General features: G+C 28.6%; 1 protein-coding gene across 1 annotated transcript in view; it reads right to left on the reverse strand.

The window, feature by feature from the left end:
* Positions 1–13,961, reverse strand: part of LOC106679717 (apolipophorins) — a gene marked incomplete in the record, with an annotated part of 40,173 nt that extends 26,212 nt beyond the window's left edge. Inside the window, 21 exon segments of the mRNA XM_067046143.1 lie at positions 636–835; positions 1,284–1,376; positions 1,511–1,729; positions 1,810–1,962; positions 2,484–2,680; positions 2,762–3,019; positions 3,862–4,049; positions 4,344–4,523; positions 4,629–4,838; positions 4,927–5,210; positions 5,310–5,457; positions 5,580–5,732; positions 5,817–5,993; positions 6,848–7,013; positions 7,956–8,199; positions 8,578–8,764; positions 8,884–9,033; positions 9,244–9,426; positions 9,522–9,721; positions 10,930–10,962; positions 13,822–13,961. Coding sequence (XP_066902244.1) covers positions 636–835; positions 1,284–1,376; positions 1,511–1,729; positions 1,810–1,962; positions 2,484–2,680; positions 2,762–3,019; positions 3,862–4,049; positions 4,344–4,523; positions 4,629–4,838; positions 4,927–5,210; positions 5,310–5,457; positions 5,580–5,732; positions 5,817–5,993; positions 6,848–7,013; positions 7,956–8,199; positions 8,578–8,764; positions 8,884–9,033; positions 9,244–9,426; positions 9,522–9,721; positions 10,930–10,962; positions 13,822–13,888 — 3,690 coding nt within the window.
* Between the last annotated feature and the right edge of the window lie 6,953 nt (positions 13,962–20,914).

Below are 20,914 nucleotides of genomic sequence, written 5' to 3' on the forward strand. Positions count from 1 at the left end.
AGAGAGAGAGAGAGAGAGAGAGAGAGAGAGAGAGGAGAAACTACTAGATCTCCACAGGAAAGAGATTTCTTCGTCTCAGGAATATCCTCTCAGTGTTTGCCTTTAGATATTGCTTCTATTATACCAAAATATATAGCAGAATTAAGGAGTTTAAAATGTCACTTTGTTTGACCACTCCCCTTCTATTTTAAAATACCCAGAAGTGGTTAGGGGTGATTTTATGCCTTTGAGCCACAACAACAAACAAGACCCTCTATTTTTACACTTCATACACAAATAAAACTAAAATAAATACAGAAATATTTCTGTATGTATTTCATTGCTTGATTTCACATGATAACGTCCCAAATTTTTCAATGATACATTCAGAGAAACACATAATGAACCATTCAAACAAGTTTTTTAAAAAAAATATATACCATTTTGATATCTCAGCCCAACAATTTCAAAAGGACCTTCAATGAACGTTCAATTTTCTTTTTTGAAAAATTTATTTAAATTTTTAAACACACCAATCAATCCAGTCCAAAAAGTTTTTACAGTATCATTCCATAGTTTTTATTCAAAATTTCACAGTTTAGTATTGTGTCTGATAAATTATAAATGAAGGCTTTAAATAAATAGTCATGTCTTACCTGTCCAGGTTGTTTATCAACAAGAAGGTCATATTTTAGGCTAACACCAAAATCAGGATACTGAGTAGAAGCAACAGCCAATTCTGTATGAAATTCTTTCTTGGCATCACTTTGTAATTTTCCACTAACAGTTACGTGTTCTTTATCATATGAAATTTTCAAATCTGCACTTCCTAGTTGTGGTTGAGCCAAAACTGTGCCTGGAAAAAGTTTATAGTACGATTTTAGAAAAAAATATAAAAAAATTATCTTGTTCATTATTCCAGTTTACCACGTCATGAAACGCGCAATGTATTTCTAAAGTACATCGGGCGAGGCCTTGGATCACCACAGTCTGTCGCACAAATGTTTAATTTTAAAAAGTAATTAATGAGAAAAATGAAACTACAGGGGATTTTCCCTAATCTGAACTAATTAAAACCAAGGAGGTTCGGATTAGAAAAAAATTTGGATTACTGAACAGGGAAAAAAAGGTCATTTCATAAATATCAAATCAATTTATCAATAATACAATTTTGCAGTGAAAACTAATTTAATGAAAAGGATAATTATATCCACTAAAAAATAAATTGAGAAAGAAATACACTTCCAAACTTTAATACATAGCTTAGACATAAAAAATGAACAAAACAATTATAAATGCAATACCTGCAACCACATATTTTGTTCGAGGAGTAGTTATAGCGAGGTCATTGATTTTGTAAGAATGGCTATTACCACTTACTTCCTCAACAATGGAACCTTGAAACAAAAAAAAATACAATAATTTTGAGTCATCTATTAAAAGTTATTTAAATTAAAAAACATTATTTTTGTATATACTGTAATGAAATAAACTAAGAACTAAGAAATGAATATTTCATGTAAAAATATACCTTCACATGCAACTGCTTGTTGTTTTGCTTTTTGACCTCCTTTCTTTCCTATTAATGCACTCTTTGTTCCCTCTGGAGCTTTGTATTCAAATATGGGTACATAAGTTATTTTGTTGCCAGATGGACTTACACTGACTCCGGCACGGGCTACATATTCTGCTTGGTCATACACTAATTTTGCATTTATTGACTTTTCCTTATCAGTGTTTACAACATGAGCTATTGAAACAAAAGACTTATTACACCATGAAGGAATGAATAAAAAGAAAGTAGAATAACATTTTTAAAGATTGTATTACCATTCAAATCAACATTTGTCCATGGTGAGTTGACTTTAACATTAAGGTATCTCTTGGGGTTTTGAACAGAACCTTCAATGGTCAAGCTCAATTTTCTGTTTGTACTTGAATTTGGTGTATCCAAAAGTAATTCAATTGAACGTGCATTTGTTTCTGAAAAAAAATTTACAATACAACCAACATTTTCTATTAGGATTCGTAATATAACGTGTAAAAATCTAAATTAGGATTAAACTGTGTTTTTTTTTAAGTGTTCTCTAACATACATTTCTTGAAAAATATTGCATTCACTAATCCAAGGTATAGAATCACTTTTGTTATGTTATAATTAAAATATTCTGTTTTATTTTTAGCTAGGGTGAAACATAATTTTAAATAGGGCTCGTATTCTTGTTAGTTTATTATTTTCAACCATGAACCTCTGTAATCGACCAAGAAAAAAAAAATAGCCCCTCAAAAATCTGAGTTTTATATCCTTGGATCTCGATATAACCATCCACCGATTTTTCAATTTTTTTTTTTAAGCTTTGAATAATGATTCCAAACAATATCTGAATAGAATTTTATTTACTGATAGAATAAATAGATAATTTAAATAATAAACCATTATATAATAGTTTTCAGTGTTCTATATTCTTAATGAGCCATTGAATACATTTAATTGGACTTAATACCTTCATTATGTTCATAAAGGGCCTTAATATGATAAGCTGAGAGAGACGGATCTTCTTTTTCAATTCTAACAGCTAAGTTAACAGGACCATAAATTGGATAAATTGGTCTTCCAGCTTCATAGGGAACTGATACTTCTCCGCAGAAAGTCAGGCCAATTACTGAGTTCAGTTGATCAAAACAACCAGAATAAGATTCCCTAGTGAATCAAAGTTCATAATTAATAGGTTATCACAGTAATTAAGAAGCATTGATAATAAAAATATCTATAGATATAAACCTCTTAGTTTCATATTTCACTGGTGTGGTTGTTACAACCTGGGCATCATCCCTTACAACAGATGTCATGTCAACTTTAACAGAAAGAACCTCTTGCTTTGCAATGGGAATACCTAATTTGATATCTACTCCACGGCCACTAAGAAGTCTGAAAGTAACGTCTGATCCAGTTGACGAATGAACATTTAAGTCGATTCTGGTTCCTGCTTCAAATGCAGCAGCATCAATCAAAAGCTCACCAGCTACATTGACTGAAGCACTGAAAAATAAGTCATATAAAAATTAATGATATATGTACAAGTACTGCAAAATCCTATTTCTATTCAATATAATTCTAAATTCAAATTTTTATTGTTAATAATCAATTTATTATTTATTACTAATGACTTTTGTCAAAGGCCTAGGTATATTAACTACAATAATTTCATAGTAAAAAAAAATAGTTGTCAAAACGTATTATAAATTATTGTCTTTGTAAATGAATTTATTGTTGATCCAAATTTTGTTATAATTAGAATTAATTTAGTTAATGAGATCCCAGATCTCTGTAATTATTCTGTGATGAAATCTACACACCAAGACCAACAAGACCTATGTAAATGTTATGATATTATCTCTATAACTAATACATTGACAACAAAATAAAGTAAAATTACATTCTAACCGTTTTGAACATTTATATATATATTTTTTTTAAATTTTGTTTTTTACTTATTCCTTTGAAAACACTGTAACACTTTTACTTATTGTTTGGAAACTGATATCAGAAAGTAAAAAATTTCAAGTATAACAGAGAACCTTACAAGCACGTTCTCATACCTCATTTTTCTAGTAATTAAAACATTAAGACTGTTTATACTTAATTCCTGGCAAACAAAAGAATTTTCAAGACTTTTCCCACCATTGTGCAACAATATTCCCCAACAAAACAGTTCCAACATTTTATTTAGTTCTTGACTCTGTAGTTTACATTTTAAATGTGATTGTTATATATATGCATAAATCTGCTATGACTCATTACTCATTGGTATGTGTATATAGTTATGTACAGAACAAATAATAAAATTTAAATTACAAGAAAGTTTACTTCAGAAACCCTACCTAGGTAATAATTGCACCATAACATTAGTGTTTTGAGGATCCCTGATAGTAGCTGGAAGATCGAACTTTCCATCTAGTTTCACTCTCAAAGCTGCTGAACCAACAGTTTTTAGTTTGAGTGCAAGACCCATACTAGTAGGATATGTCAGTTCATAATCAAGGAAAGTGATATGTCTTCGGTAGTCAATCTGTAATGAGAAGATATGAATTTAAGCCAAGTGCTGAAGAAAGAAAAATAGCTTTGAAAAGCCTAAAGCAGAGCAAATAGTTTGAAATAGAAACAGCCAAATAGACTACAAGAACAAATCAAATATTATTCATATTTATTTTCAATAATCATGTTAAAAGGAAAATTCTTACAAGATTACTATAAATACTGAGTAAATGATAATTGAATACACTACAGCAATAGTATTTTTGAGAACTCAGATTTAAAACATAAAATATTATTCATGCATTTTAATTAAAATATAGGTACGCACATCTGTGTTCTTGAAAGACTCAATTAATTTATCTATGGATCCAAAATAATCATCAACAACATGTTCCGGGTCAATTTTTCTAGCTTCTGATCCATGTAGGTGTTGCCAAAGTACTTCAGATCCTAGCACTTTCAGTGAAACATCGAGATCAATATCATCAGATCCCTTGGGAAGGTGTACCTGTAACACAATTTTAAAACTTAATTAAAAAAATCTATGATTTTAAATATAATCTCTTATAGTTAGAATAATAGTATAATATAGTTAAAATGATCATCCATATACCTTGTTAGCTAATGCATTCAAATGGTCACGTGAAACACTCCTCTTGGGTCGGAGAACCTGATCATAACGTGATGCTATCTTTTCAAATACAGATGATAGATGATGTTTGCTATCTTCATAAACATCTTGAACTTCATTAGTTTTTAAGTAACCTTTTGGACCAAACAAACGCTCAGCAACATATTCAAGATTTTCAGCTCGTGTATCAACCTGAAAACCCGAAAAATGGTTCAAAAATATATCCAGAAGGAATTATTTAGACTAATATATAATTGCTTTTAGTTGACAAATAATGTACCTCAAATAAGTTATATGCTGTGCCAAAGAGTTGAACTGTCAAATTCAGACTTAGTGTCCTAGGGATATAAGAATTTTGAGAATAAATAATATTGGCTTCACCAGCTGCACCGGTGTTGACAATATCAGCAGAGTAAGAGAGTTCTTGGTTTATAGAATAACGCCTTGGATCAATAATAAATCGTCGCGGAGGTATTATGTTTCCGAGATAATGGCGTGCTGACTGTTTATCAGGGTTTGTGGAAGCTTGGAGATTCCTTAAGTGGGAGACAATGTAACCTCCAACTATAAAAAACAGAAATATGCTTTAGATCTAAAGCTAAAACCAAAATAATTTAACCAATGTACAGTTCATTAAAAGAAACATAAAAACATTTCTTTAACCTTGGTTGCTTTGTTCCTTGCTTAAAAGTTCCTTGACAGCACCAGCTACTTTTCCACATGGGCACTGAGCGAGAATCAAATATGCCTTAATCCTTAATTCAGAGTCTTCATTGACATTTTTCATGACGTTCAAGGCAAAGTTCTTGAACTGAAAATTAGTGATTTTAAATGTATGTAATACTAATAGTTAAAGATATTACTGACAAAAGATAGCTCAATTAATAAACATGGATTTAGAAATAATCTTGCTGAAAAGTTTGTGATAATTACTTGATCTTTATGAGGATCTGTCCTAATAGTTTCCAGGGCTGCAGCTCTGATTCGAGGCCGGACGTTTTGGTCCTCAGCACACTCAATAATCTTTCCAGCAATCTTAGGTCCAAGATATTTGATGTTTCCAAGACCTTTCAAGCTAGCAATTAACTAAAACATGTTTTAAAAAGTCATAAAAATGCCAAATGTTATTTCTCAGAATTTTTAAAACAATTAAAAATACTAAAAGAATACCTGATTTTCCTCTTTTTTTGTATTACATCTGCATCCCTTTAACAAAGGTGCTCCCAGCTTTATTTGAAGTTGGTTTATTTCATTTACGCCTTCACAGTTATGCTCTTTACAAAATTTACCAGCTAAAGAACCTATTCCAAGATAAGCATTTACATCTGGCTCACCATCCAAAAGAGGCTGAATTACAAGAACAATAATATTATTAGTCAATAAAATAATTTAATAATCTTAATTCTATAAAATGATGCATCTGTTTAAATTGCTCAATTCCCAAATCATTAAATGACAAAAAAAAAAATAGAGAAAAGTGTTGGTACACAAGAAATATTTTTCTTTGAAGCTCCATTGTTCAACATATAATTATTGCTGTGAGTTTATGCATTAATGCAATTTAATTGTAAACTATTCATTCAAACTTTATATTATTGATTTAATATTTTCAGACTGTCTTCTAAAATAAATTATTAAATATCCGAGAATCAAAAACAGATATTTATTTATTTGATATTTATTGAGATTTATTGACTTGTTGATCGGGTGAATTAAAAAATTGTGAAATGGTGAAATTGGAGGAGCAGAAATGAGAAAGAAAAATAGGAATGAATTGAAACATTTGTATGTGTTCTACAGACCGAAATTGATTGTAAAAGGAAACTGTAGGGGGAAAAAAAATTGTTTATTATATCTTATTATTGTATCTCTTTTTTTCTGATTATACTATTTATGTGTAATTTATATATGTCCAAACACGGATTGATAAGTATGCTGTGTGAGATAGCAACCTGATGTATTTAGGTAGCATAGATAAATAAAGTATTTCTCTCTCTCTATAGTTAGAGAAATTTACTATGTAAAAACTTACGATTTTATCAAGAACTTTGACACAATTTTTTAAAAATTAAATAGTAGATTTAATCGATATGGCCTTTGAACATTCATCTAATGATAAGAGTAATTTTAATATTTTTGTAAATATATTGTACAGAAAAGCATATTCAAAAATTCTTATATAAAAACTGTTGAAAACTTACAAGGACAGCCATAAGAGAAGCACGAGAAGCATGCTTAACTGCCCCGAGACTAAGTAGCCAAAGCCTAGCAGTATCACCGGTAACTTCTTTTTTCTTCAAAATTTCTGCCATGACTTCAACAGAGCTAGCACTCTGTGCCATTACTATAGCATCCTTAAGCATTCTCCTGTAATTAGGAAAAAAAATTCAAATAATGTTTCCATTCACAAGCAGATGAATAGGCATAAATTTATCAGTTAAATAGAAAACTAACCATGTTTATTACATGATAAAAATGATTACAAGTATACAATGTTATAAATTAAAAAGTGCTTAATATTTTATTTCTCCTCAAGAATAAAATTCCTTAATTAAGTGGCACGACAAAAGACTGAAAGATTTTTTTTTCAAAAATTCACATCACAAACTGTTAATTCATGTTTAAATTTTGATACTGTAAAATTTATTTAGTTTTAATTTCAAAACGGATATTTTTCTTGTTTACCAAGATTTTTTAATCTTATTTATTTTTAGCTTTTTAATCTACATATCATATCCTCAATACAATATTAATATAACTTAAAAATCTATCTTTTGAGAAAATGGATTTCAAAGATTTTACATTTATATTATAAATCTATTTTTCTTCAGATAAAATTAAACTATTAAGATTTAAGATTTTTATTTTTATTAATAATGATGTATTATTGAATAAAAAACTCTGCAGATCCCCCAGTACAATCAAGGATTGCATATTAGAATAGAATATAAAATGCTAGGATAAAACCAATTAAGTTAACTCTTTCAATGTAAAAATCTTTGTATGATTTTACTACTGTAAAAAAAATTTGTTTTATTAAATACGATACTTAAAAATAATTAAATATTATATATATTCAAAAAATAACTTTGTTAAGGAAAAAAAGTCTAAAGAAGACCATTAAAAATTTCATATGAAGAAAAACCAGTTAGCAATGAATAACAAAATATGCTGATAATAATTTCCCTTTATTTAATCAGAGCTGCATTACTTTATTCATGAAAATGATTAGATTTTAAATAGTTGATTATTTTAAATTAAATTAAAAACACTTTTGATAAACTATGTCAAAAAGAACTTCTAACTTACGAAGCTGTCGCTTTATCTTTGACGGCTGATCCAGAATTAATTTGTTGAAGAGCAGAGATGATGTCCTGTTTGGAAGCTGAACCAATAGCTTTCACTAGCTTGGAAAACTGTTGTGCTGTATCTTGATTAACAGTACGGCTGTCACACCCTTGTCGCACCAGGTCAACAATTTGATTGACAGCACCTTGGCTTTCATAAGTATGTTCCTTCTCGAATATGATTGATCGTGGTTCAGTGCAAGCAGCTGATGAAGAAAACATTTTTTTAGAATAATAAATTTTGAGGTAGTATATGGTATATTATTTCAATTAACAATCTGTGACCATTTTACCCATCAAAAATTCATGAAATAATTTTAATTCAAAATGACCTTTAACTTAAAAGTTAATGTATCAAACTTTGATTTTGCAAAAAACTTTCACCAAGGTATATAGATGACTGATAAAAGTTATAGAAAAGATAATTCAGCATTATAACCATCAATTTAGAATTATCAAATAAAATTCATTTTTATATATTTTTTAAATTCCAAAATTTGTCATACCCTATACTAATTTGTAATCCAGACAACTAATCAATTTAAACAAGAAAAAAATATATTTGAAAAATCTGTAAAACAAACCTGGAATGGACCCAGCAGAAGCGCTGACATACTTAAGAGTTGTCTTGACATGAACTTTAGCAGTTGCCTCAGTAGCACCAGGTCTGTACTCATAGTGTTCTTCTCTTGAAGCAAAAGTCAAAATTCCTCCTTCAATCTTTTGTTCACCTCCTAAGGTCGAAGAAAGAAGAGGAGAAGATTGAACATCCTATTACAGAAAAATAAGTCAAAGTTAATCAATATTATTAACAAAAAATGTTTTTGTTTGGATTAAGATAATCATAAATAAAATATTCTAAAATAATAACAGAATACTAAGATACTAACGGATTTTGTATAATATGGAGTGGTTAAATAGGGAACTGAAATGTCTTCTCTATGTGCACACTTGACCAAATCCCTGCTCTTTCTAATGGTAACTGAACTTCCTGACTTTGAAAATTCATATCCAGTTGGGCAAGTACCAGATATATCAGTCTAAAAACAAAGTATAAAATGTTAAATTAATGAACTACATTAATTAGTCAATAATAAAATATATTTCATGCAAATATCTGCTTAATACTGTTAAAAACCACTTTGGAACATTGATTTTTATTTATTTCAGTGATATTACATTTCTCAAACAAATTCAAAGTTTGGGAAATATTATTTTAATCTTTTTATAGAATATATAGTATAGATTACTTCAAGCTGTGTAGCGTAGCCATTATCTTTAAGAACTGCACTCTGGATTAATGAGAGGACAGCTCGTTTGATATTAAGGCCCACAATATCTTCACTTGGGTTAACACACAATTCACTCTCAATACGTCCATTTTGAAGACCAAACTTAATAGGCTGCTGACTCAGCTTATTAAGATTGTATTTCTGAAAACAAAATTATTAGAATTATTAATTGTTGAACTTTGATTTTTAAATAGTGTTGATAAGTGAAATGACAGTTCAGCAACAATGCAACATACCTTGGCATCAGGGCCAGAAACCTGAACATTAGTGACCTTCAAAACATGTTCACATGACGAGAGTAGTGAGACCTGAACATCTGCGGTGATTCCAACTTTACTTTGATCACCGGTTGCTCCAGTCAATTTAGTAACAGAGTTTCCTTCCAGTTTGTAAGAGTAGATTTTTCCAGGTTCATATTTAAGGAGATTTCCTGCAGCTAGAGACAACAGATATTTGATATAAACATTTTTAGTAGCGATTACGTTATTAAAAAAAATGTTTCACAATAATGTAATTTTATAAAATAATTGATCCCAATGAGTTTTTTTAGTTTTTTTTTTATACAAATAATCCTTTAGAAATTTCAATTCTAACCTGTAGATCTGATTATTAGTTATATATTTAATGTAAAATACATAAATATCAATCTTAAAAACTTCAACTTTATGAAGAAGTTTCATGAATCAAATGAGAAATAAAACCAAAAGTAATTAATCTTTAGACAAATTATTATTTCATTTAAGTCTGTTATATCATAAAAAAATCAGTAAATAGGTTGGGGTAGAATAGACACCTATTAATAAACATTGTGGACTAGGAATAATCTGCACTGAGAATCACAGTTTTTTTTTAATAATAATAAACGTTTTATTGTAATTAGTCCATTATATTATTAGTCATAACATCATTCTTTATACTTCTATAATACTAGTCATTTATTATAATTTAATTTATTTTTTACTGATTTCATATCAATAATTACTATTATTATTTATCTATATTTACTTTTATTTCACTATTGCTCTCATACTTTCACCTTATAGTATGCTCTTTGTAGCCCTGAATGAGGGCCAACATGTTGGCAATTTAATAATCGATAATATTTGATTAAAACCAAAATCACGATTTCATTAAATTCTTGTGCTGGTATTTTTTGTATAAGCACTGCCGAATGTCTCATCTTTCAATTAATTTAAAATCTTATTTTTTTGTTTCTGCAGATTACTCAATTTTTATTAACAAATACATTGAAATAATTGAATATTATGAGTTAGATGTATAAGTAAGTATGTAATAATTGATACATTCAGTATCAAATAATATTCTGTAATATTTTTAATCGCTGTATTACTTTTAATTTAACTCATTTATTACCACAGAGTGGCAAAGAATAAATTAAAATATAAAATTATATTTGCAATTAAAAAGTAAAGACATATATTGAAAAATATATTGGTATAATTTAACCTGTTATATGAATTATATCATATCTTATTTTTCTTCGTTGTAAATTATACTAAACTTAAAAGATTCAGTGTAATCAAAACACTGAATGAATGTTATCAAAACTTTTTATATATGAACTGAAAAAAATATAATAGCAATGTTGGATTTAGTAAAATGAATTAATCCTAAAATACTTACATCCATGACAGCCAATTTTACATTCCCTTGCATCTGTAATACAAAAAATTGTGTTTAGGTAACTATTTTCTTACAAATGTAACATTCAATAATATTTTTAGGAAGTTTAAAAGAAACAATGCACTAACTAATTTTTTTATAATCTATTATAAAGTTTTTATAGTATCAGTTATGTAATTATTAAATCTCACATTGAAAATTAATGATCTATTCTGAATTATGAAATAATTATGGGGCAGATTAGTCCACTGAAAAGATAAAATTTTTGGATTATGAGAGTGCATTCCTACAGCAAATAATAATATAGTATTTAAAACAAAGAAAAATTATTTTGTCAGAAAAATTTTACTTATGTTAGGACCACATAAATAAATAATTACTTGAACAAGAATATGTGGAGTCGCCAAAACTAATGCAAACAAGAATTGATATTTCAGAGCTTCAGTAAAAATGATCTACTATTTCGAAAATGGATCAAAGGCTCATGAAGGCCCAAGAAGGTCAATAACTTGATACAAAAGGCATTAGCCGTTCTTCTATTTGTAACTAGGGCACAGTAACTAATTTATTTTAAAGCACAAATGTCTTGAAAGCGATGTTTTGATTGTGGACAGCAATCATTTTAATTTGTGAGTACTTACTGCACTATAATGGGCATTTAATAATTTTCTTTTTCCATTGAAATAAAGTCATAAATTTTTGCAGTATAATTTTGGAAAATCCATCGTTCTTTAACCTTTTTTTTTATATATAACTTATGTTCATCTATAATACTTTATACTTATTTTAAAGTTTATATTAAATTAAAAGTGTATATATACTAGATTAAATTGTATACATTGATATGATTGTACAGATTTTATGTAAAAAAGTTAATCTTATAAGCCAATTAGCTAGTTATCAAAAGAGTAGATAATGGATTCATGATAGTGCAGCTTGTTTGCATGCCCTTTGGCCTTCATAATATCAGAAATTTAAGGTCACAGAAGTTCATGATCAAGGACATTAATGTAGATATACATTGATAGCCAGAAAAAGACAATAAAAACAGAAGAGTAAATTAAGTATAAGATAAAGTGAGTTTTATCTAATAAAATCAATTTTTTTATTTATTATTTGACCTTTTAAGTCAGAGTTTGATTGTGGTAAATATGTAATAGAAGAGAATTGAAGAAATTGTTTAACACGGTTGTAATATATTGTATCCTGCAATTAGCCAATCAAGTTCTCCCTTCCAAGAGACCTCTTATGTACAGCCTACCACATCCTATACAGTTGACTGATTTATTTAAACTTGCTGGTATGAATAAAGCTCATTTTTAATTTTATAATTCATTCATAAGTATTTGACTTGAAAAACTGTTACAGACTGAGAAAAAAGCCTAATTGAAAAGATAAATATATTAAAAAATATTCCACTGCCTGAGATAAACCTTTTATTCTTATGAAGTTAGGACAACCAAAAATACTTTTAATGGTAACATTTTTAAAATTTTAATATGAAACATTAGAATTAAAAAAGTAATTCTAATCATTAGAAAAGGATATTCTTACAAAGTTTGATGAAATAGTGCAGCCAAATAAATACTTTAGATTGTTTCTTTAAATGAAGATTTTAAGAAATATTTATTTAACTGATTCTAATATTTTATAGAATATATTAATAAATATAATATATTCACAATAAAATAGAATTTTTGTCATATGCTTATTGCATTTTTAATTATCAGGATTTATTATTATAAACATAGATCAATGATTTAATACAACACAAAAACAGTGAGGAAAAAATACATTGTCAAGAAATATAAATATGAGATTGGGAATCTGGCACTTATAAATTATAGAGAGTGTCTATTGGAAGGAAGAAAAAAAAGAAAAGAGCAGTATTCATTGCGAGAAACAGCTAACAATTAACCCATACTAATCGAATGTGGAATCTTGCACAATGAAGCAAGAACGGAAAAAACCAACCAAGACTTTACAAGGGAATTTTCAAAGAACGACTTCACAGAATTAATTTTAAAAAACACCAAATTTAATAATTGAATTCTGCAATGTTTAAAAGACATATGAATCTTTAAGAATTTCTAAATTAGTAAAGATCGGTGCATCCAGCCTACTGTAGTGGCACATGTCACCAATTTTAAATATATTTGCATGTATTCCCTAAGCAGATTGAGGTTTAAAAAGGTCAATCAATCCAATGTTGACCTTAGGACAGTTCACCATACAGTGCACAACAGACTTTTGAAGGTTGTAGCAGTATTATACTAGTTGGGTAACATAAAGGAACATATAACCTAAAGGTTATAAGGAAGAAAAAGATTTAGAGAGTTAACTGCTAAAGCAAAATCTAATAAAAATGTTTTTGAATGTATTAAAGCATATGTATTTTCAAATTTGAAGGAGATAGTCTGGGGTGCGGTCAGAAAGGAACAGAAAATAGTTAACAACTGTGGTAGTTGATATAGTTGTATAACAACTATATAGTTGTTAAATATTTTTTGTTCCTTTTTGATTGCACCCCTGATCATCTCCTTCATATTCAGAAACATAAAGTCAATCATTTTTATGTATAGTATATGTGTTTTCTCATCAATTCTTAATTAAGCTTTGTGATTTTTCAGTTTAGAAATAATATTCTGATAAGCATACATATTTATACACACATTCACTTCCTCTCTCTCAAAATATATGTAATATATATAGGTATTGTTCAATACTGGTATATCTATCAACATGTCTTGAAAAAAAAATGTTTTCAATAAAATAAATTAAGTAATAATGAAAACAAAATAAATATTACCAAAGTTTCTTACTAAAGCAAAACATCTTATATTAAAAAACCGAATAATTTATTGGTAGACTAACATGCTGTATATTACTCACCAATAGAACCTGCAGCTAAAAGCAGAATTAGGCCTAAGTGGACTGGTCCCTGATTCGACCACCCCATCTTGGTAAGACTCACAACAAGAGACAACAATGAGGATGTCAGCTCCCTTATATAGACTTCCCCCTCTTGGGATACCACTCTTTATCAGCACAGAAGATTCTATGTATTTGCTTTTCACCCTCCAAATCATTTCAATCTTTTTAAGATAACAAAGATGGAGCTAAATAATCACCAACTTAATAGTCATTTTTTTTTTTTACTAAAATATACAAAATTGGAATACAACATAAAAATTAATTTATTCAATAAAAATCTTAATGCAAAATACAAAGATTAACTATGTAACAATAAGTTAACTAAAATGATTCAAGGTCTACATATAATATATTATACTTGTAATGTTTTAATTTATTTTCTTTCCTAAATCATTCAATTCAAAAAATCACTGCATTTAAATATATTAATTTATTATGCACTAATATCCATTATTACTTTACTACATAAATAACAACAAATGAAAAGTACTATTACAACAAAGTAGTAACAATTGAAATATAAACCGACTAGTCAACCAAATAACAAACATATAAAAGAATATATATAATCAAATAATTTTCTGAAATATCAATATACGACTTGCTTTTTATAATTCAACAGTTTTCTATCCTCAAAAATAGTTTTAATTTTAAAAATCATTTTACCCTCAATGTATTTCTTGAAATTTTCAAAACAATGCAAAGATAGTTTAAATAGGTATTTCGACTCCAGTTTCCATTAAATTTTTAGTTTTTATTATTTTTAAGTAGTCTCTTGAACTCATTTTCTGGTAGTTCTAGTGAGTTGAATATTTTATGTGATGTTGAAATTCACAGTTATTAACATAGTTTAAAGTTCTTAGGTACTTTTATTTTCAGACAACTGGAACTTCTTTGTATTATTTTTATGAATTGGACTATATGGAAAAAAATTATTTATAGACTAACTATATTGGCTACCATAAACTTCCATTTCCTTAACTTTTGATTAGCAATACACTTAAAAAAAATTATCTTGTCATTCAAACTTTGTAGTATATGTAAGTAAACACCTACATACATACGTACAATCAATAGAGTACATCTAATACAATTTTTTTTTTCTTTTTGCCATTAATTCACGTTAAATATCTTAGACAGTTTCATTTCTTAATTTATGCATGTTAATGTCTTTCTATCATAAAAATAATATGTAATGAATTAATGTATTCTAATACAAGATATCCTGAAAAATGGAGAACAAAATTCTAAGATGAGTATGGCGCTTGACACCAAAAGCTACCTGCATAAATAAATAAAAAAAAGACAAGAGACTGTCTAAGGTAATAAACCTAAATTAATGGTAAAAATTAAATAAATTTTTGTTCTTTGTCAGATGTGCCATAATCCAAGCAATGCAGCAATATCATATTCAAATAAAATGCAGACAGTTGATTTTGTAAGAAAATATAATATTAATGAGTAAGGGATTGAAATATGTATGTACATCCTGGTATTCAAATATTTTAGTAAAACAAAACTTTCATACTCTTGATGAAACCTTTAGTTCTACCAAAGGATCAGGCAGCAAAAACAGTTATGACAAAGAATATAATATAACCATACTAGCAGATCAAGGACTAGTAAGACTGGATTGTATAAAGACATCTTTGTTCAGCCACCTGCAAGGCAATTGCAGGAATTGTTACTTAATCATTGATATAAATGTTTGTTTACCTTTTTATCATTTATGTTAAGATTTTTTGAATGACTATGCATGGTTTAATTTAAAAATAAATAAAAACGAAAATATTCCTATTATATGTGTAAGGAAAACCTTAAAAGGGCCCTGTGAACATGTTAGTTATACACTGTATTGTACTTAATTAAATATAACTAGCAAAGGTTTAGCGATCTTAAATTCCTCAACCAAGGCAGGAATAGCATGTTACTACACAGGTCACTAACTTACTCTGGTGGGAACGAAAAATTCGAGTTATATTGCTCTAATTTTAGTATATTCACCTCAAAACTGTTCAACAAATCAGAATCTACTACGTGAAGCCCCTAGCGCTAAAATCAATTCAGATTGAAATTGAACCAGTTAACACCCAGTTCCGAATCATCCAAATAGGCAATCTAAGGAATTCCAAATGGAGTCCTACGTGTCTCGAAAGGGTCCTTTATTCCCGAGAAAAATTAATCAAAGTCGTGCTTTCGATATATTTTAGGTTTTTTATAAAATGGCAAACAATTTCACTATATAAGGTTATAATACATATTTCTTTTTTTCTCTATAATAAAACTCAATTACAGTGACAGAATGTACAGCTGCCGATACAACCTCCTCAGCGAAGTTTCAATTTAATTTCAGAAAGCATCTTAAATTAACTCAGCACTTTCATAATAAATTGCCTTTAGTTTCGCGCGAAAAATAATACCGAGGAATTTCCTACCTCCCTCTATACTTTTAATAATAGACAATCCTCTTAATTCAGTAGATATAGACAATTCTGAGTTGAATTGAAAAGGGGAGAGGAACCTTAAGTTGGCTGTACATGACTTGGTCCATACCTACACACAATAGTTCAGACATATTAAAAAAGATAGTCAGGTTTGCTGGCAAAAAAGAACAAAATAGTTATCAACTACTTATTATCCGACGTTGCAGGGCTTCATCAGGTCTGTTCAAGACGATAGTTTAAACTGACATTCAATAGTTCAGGAACTTTAAATTTGTGGTCAAAAGTCAAAAAATCATTTCTTTGTTGTGTAAGCTTTTATTGAATGTTAATATTATAGTTTAAACAAATTTTGCGTTGGGTTTATATTTTTAAAGTAACATGACCAGAAGTTCTATGCAAGTTGTTTGAGCATTCGCGTTCCTGTCAACATTCACACTCGTTGAACCGTCCAGTTTGACTAGATCGAGAGGTTAGTTGGTGTTTCCGTCAGCTGAATGAAAAAATAATGTTTAAATTTCTGCCCTTTTAGAGAGAATGACCCGTATAAAACAATAAATATGAAAACAATTGAAAATCATTTCCACTGCGATAATACTGAGGATCTATGAACAATACCCACATGAGGTGGATTTTTACTGCATGTTAGTGTAAAATAGAACATTTCACCGTCCGAACCACTTTAAAATCACTGTAAATTTTAGGCAAAACGATCGCAAAAGTTATTAATTTGAAGGATACATTTGGTTTAGAGTAAATTGCGTCACTTGCAGTCATGGTGATGAGCAGAAAGTGTTTGAGCCTCAATTTACTTCCTTCAAAATTCTTTGAATTTATTTTTAGAAAAATAAATAACGGATTAAAGTGAAACTAGAAGGAACTTAATTTTTCTCTACAATATCTTTATATAAGGAAAATAAAAATAATATCACGTTTGTTAATTTTTTATTATATTTAATCGTATTTTAAAATAATAAAAGGACACTTTGCCAACAAGAATAATTTTACTTTCAATTTGGTGAATTAAATGCTCTGAAAATCAATGACAAAAATGTGTACGAATAATGAATCAATATATTCAGAAATATTAAATGCAGACTACAGAGGAAACAGTCTTATTTTTTATCAAAATTGAGTTATTGGTGGGTTAAAAAAACATAAATGATGTATTTATTTACAACTTTTATATACATAGATTTTATATACAAACAAACACACGTAAAGGGGGTTCTATATCTGTTGAAAATGAGTTTGAAATTGACTTTAATTACTACTCGAAGAAACAAAGGCTCTGTTCATACATGAGGGGGGAACAGACGATGATCACAAATTAAGGCACTATCAACAGTTAAAACTTACACATTAATAACAATAGTACCCTCACAACCTGCTCAGTCAAGAACAAAAAATGATTTTTTTAAAAGCCGCTATACTTTTAATTTCTTTTTTCTATCATTTAAGTTTTTTTTTTCAATTGTTTCCTCTTAGCCATCAAATACAAGCATTAATATCAAATATTTTTATACAAGAGACTATTACTACTATACCTGATTCTAAATTACACGAAATATATTTCATAAATATAGTTAGATTATTCACTAGGCGTAAGAGAAAAAAAATAAACACTGATTCTCCATTCCCTCCAATATTTAAAGGAATTAATATTGTTCAAAACTAATTAATTAAATAATCATTGGATAATTTTGATGGCTTTAGAGCGTATTATTGCTTGCTTCTTATTATTGCATATAGTTTCTAAATGACTGTGCAGCATCCACTTCTGGCTCGATCAAGACGGAGTGATGTAGATCACCTTCTGCAGTTTTATACCATGTTATTGGATAAACACTAAAAGAAAGCAAGGTCTATTTAAAACGGTTATATTTGCCAAACATCGACACATTCCTTGGTGATGTGTAGTCAGAATAAACATTTCACTGTACATTCTACCTACAGTTGCACTATTTCCAATGATAACAGATATCGTTGACCTCTCACTAGAGAGCATTGGATTTTCTGGAATCGTTTATATTCGAAAAGTACAACAGTGATATTAAGAAAGGCATTCATGGACATGAAACATGAACAGGCATAGCCTTTCGGTATTGCCTAGCACTAGCCTATCTATTATAATTGTTTTAAGTTACTATGACGGTATTTCTAGAAGGTTTCATTTTTCAAAGGAATCTGATAACTTGAAATAAGCGATTTTAAAGATAACTTATCATGTTTTACAATCGATGGAATAACAAAATACCGAAATACAGCTCTGTCCTTTAAGTACCTCACAATTCCTTCTACAAATCATCATTCGCATATCCTAACATATTTGTTTATACTTATTAGAAATTGAATGATAAATCGGCTATTTACTAATTATGACTAGTACAGTCGTATGCTGAGCGGCTCGTAACCATTACTAAAACAAATATATAATGATAAATAATATAATATAAATGTTTTATAATTATAGTTATGATAAAATGTACATAGAATGATTCATAGGAGAATTTTTGATAATAGACAATGTCATGGATATATCGATAAATTATTCAAACTGGTGTGCTAAGTACATTTCCACTTATTTCATTTTTACTTAAGTCCCTAACAGGACATGAATATGAGGAAAGACAAAGCCTACATGGATGAATTATAAAAGATCAATTCGAAATGAAGTTATCAGTAATTTCATACTAGTGTTATACGGAAAAATATTTATCATCTAAATATAACTTATCTTAATATCCTTGCACACTATTTTTAAAATCGCTTATGAATCGGCAATATAGAGATTCGCGGTGGTGGTCTCTTTAGCAATTATCAACACATATATAAGAAACAATCAGTTCTTTTTTTTTTTTTCTGAACCCGTCAAAATAATCTAGCTTGCCAAAATTATTTAAGAATTTGTTCACTGATCCTTATAGAACATCCTCCAAATTTCCCTTTTCTGAGACAGTTCTCTCCTCATACATACCAATTAATAAGTTCATAGGAACCAAAAGTATCTTAACGCTCAATCGCTAGGTTAGTCTAGTCAAGTGGTTTTCGAAAAGGTCTTGAAATGGTAAGTTATGGCATAATTGTTTTTAGTGGCTTATTTAATGTTTTTGAGGTATTGAACATGAAGTAGTTTAATAAACACAGTTTGTTAATAGCTTATACTTGTGAAGTAAACGTTTTGCGCAAAAACTCACATTAAAATAAATATGAGATAATACCTGCAGTTCATATTCATATCTTTTTTGTACCATGTGTGGTTTTCGTGCAATAGGTCAAATGCAATGGCCGCGATAAGCCCTAAATAAGATGTCTAATTGATAACTTGTAAGCACGCTATGGCTTTGGGAAAGTAATCCAATGATAATAGGTTTTTAAAACTCAATCGATTTCAATTAACATAGATAATTTAGGATTATTACCAATTATGAGTAATATCCTGGCCTCTCAGACATAACAGGAAGGAAACATAGCATTATTAAATGGTATCCCTCGTGGGGATTTACTACCCTGTTTACCAATGAGTAGCTATTAACCATTAATTAAAGTTATTCTTAGAAACAAATATAAATAGTATTATGATTGTTAACATGATTCAGATGGATTGGCTTTTAATTTTTTATGATCTTTTCACTTGAATATTTAATATACATGTAATGGTATATTTCTGGTGCTTATAGTTTTATGCGATTGCTAGCATTTTTATATTGTGTGACGAATCTGAATTTTGCTTTATTATTTAAATAATGTATAATAATCGACTTTTGGGTTATTGTTGGTATTGCTGTTCTCAGAAGGGTTTTAACAATCCTAGGGGCCACTATTTTGTTGGGTTTATATTGAATGGCACAGTTTTTTGAAAAATAGTAAAAACAAATTTTTACTGCACTACATATTATTAGATATATCATAGTATTTTATGATAGCACCAATATTCTAAAATGTATTTTATTCATCACATGATACACAGATCTTTAAGCCAAATAGGATCTTAGTCCAAGATGTAGAGAAGAATGTTGATATTCGCTCAGAAAGTAAACGAATCTACCCTCTTTAACTCTTAATATTTATCATTTTTCAATTTGTTGCTATCCGATTTCTAAGCGTTTCTTGATTTTATTTCTCCATTCAATGAATATTGCTGGAAAATGGGTATTTTTAATGAAAGGAATATGGTCCGGGTGCGGTCAAGAAAAACTCAAATAGTAGAAATATACTAATTTATTTATTTATATATTTCTACTATTTGAGTTTTTCTTGACCGCACCCGGACCATATTCCTTTCATCTTCACACACGGTCAATCAATAATCTTTGGGTATTTTTAATAATTTAATTTGGTAATTTTAATCTGTGAAATAGTTTTTCAAAATTATAACTGTTTAATATTATATCCCAGAGGAATTGCTTTTAACATTACACCTTCACACTTCTACATTCATTCTTTCATATCGATGGCTTATTTCACAATGGTGCAGGGTACATTTCTCCTAACTTCATAAAAAAACAATTAAAGGCTCTCTATTTTAGGAAAATTAATTGAAAAGTACTAATTTTCCTTTGCAATTTTTTAAAAGGAATATTAATAAATTAGTGAAAAGAAAAGTCATA

The sequence above is a fragment of the Halyomorpha halys genome, unplaced genomic scaffold, assembly GCF_000696795.3.
Source record: "Halyomorpha halys isolate HHAL.00 unplaced genomic scaffold, Hhal_1.1 Scaffold215.1, whole genome shotgun sequence".
In the NCBI taxonomy this organism is placed as follows: Eukaryota; Metazoa; Arthropoda; class Insecta; order Hemiptera; family Pentatomidae; genus Halyomorpha; species Halyomorpha halys.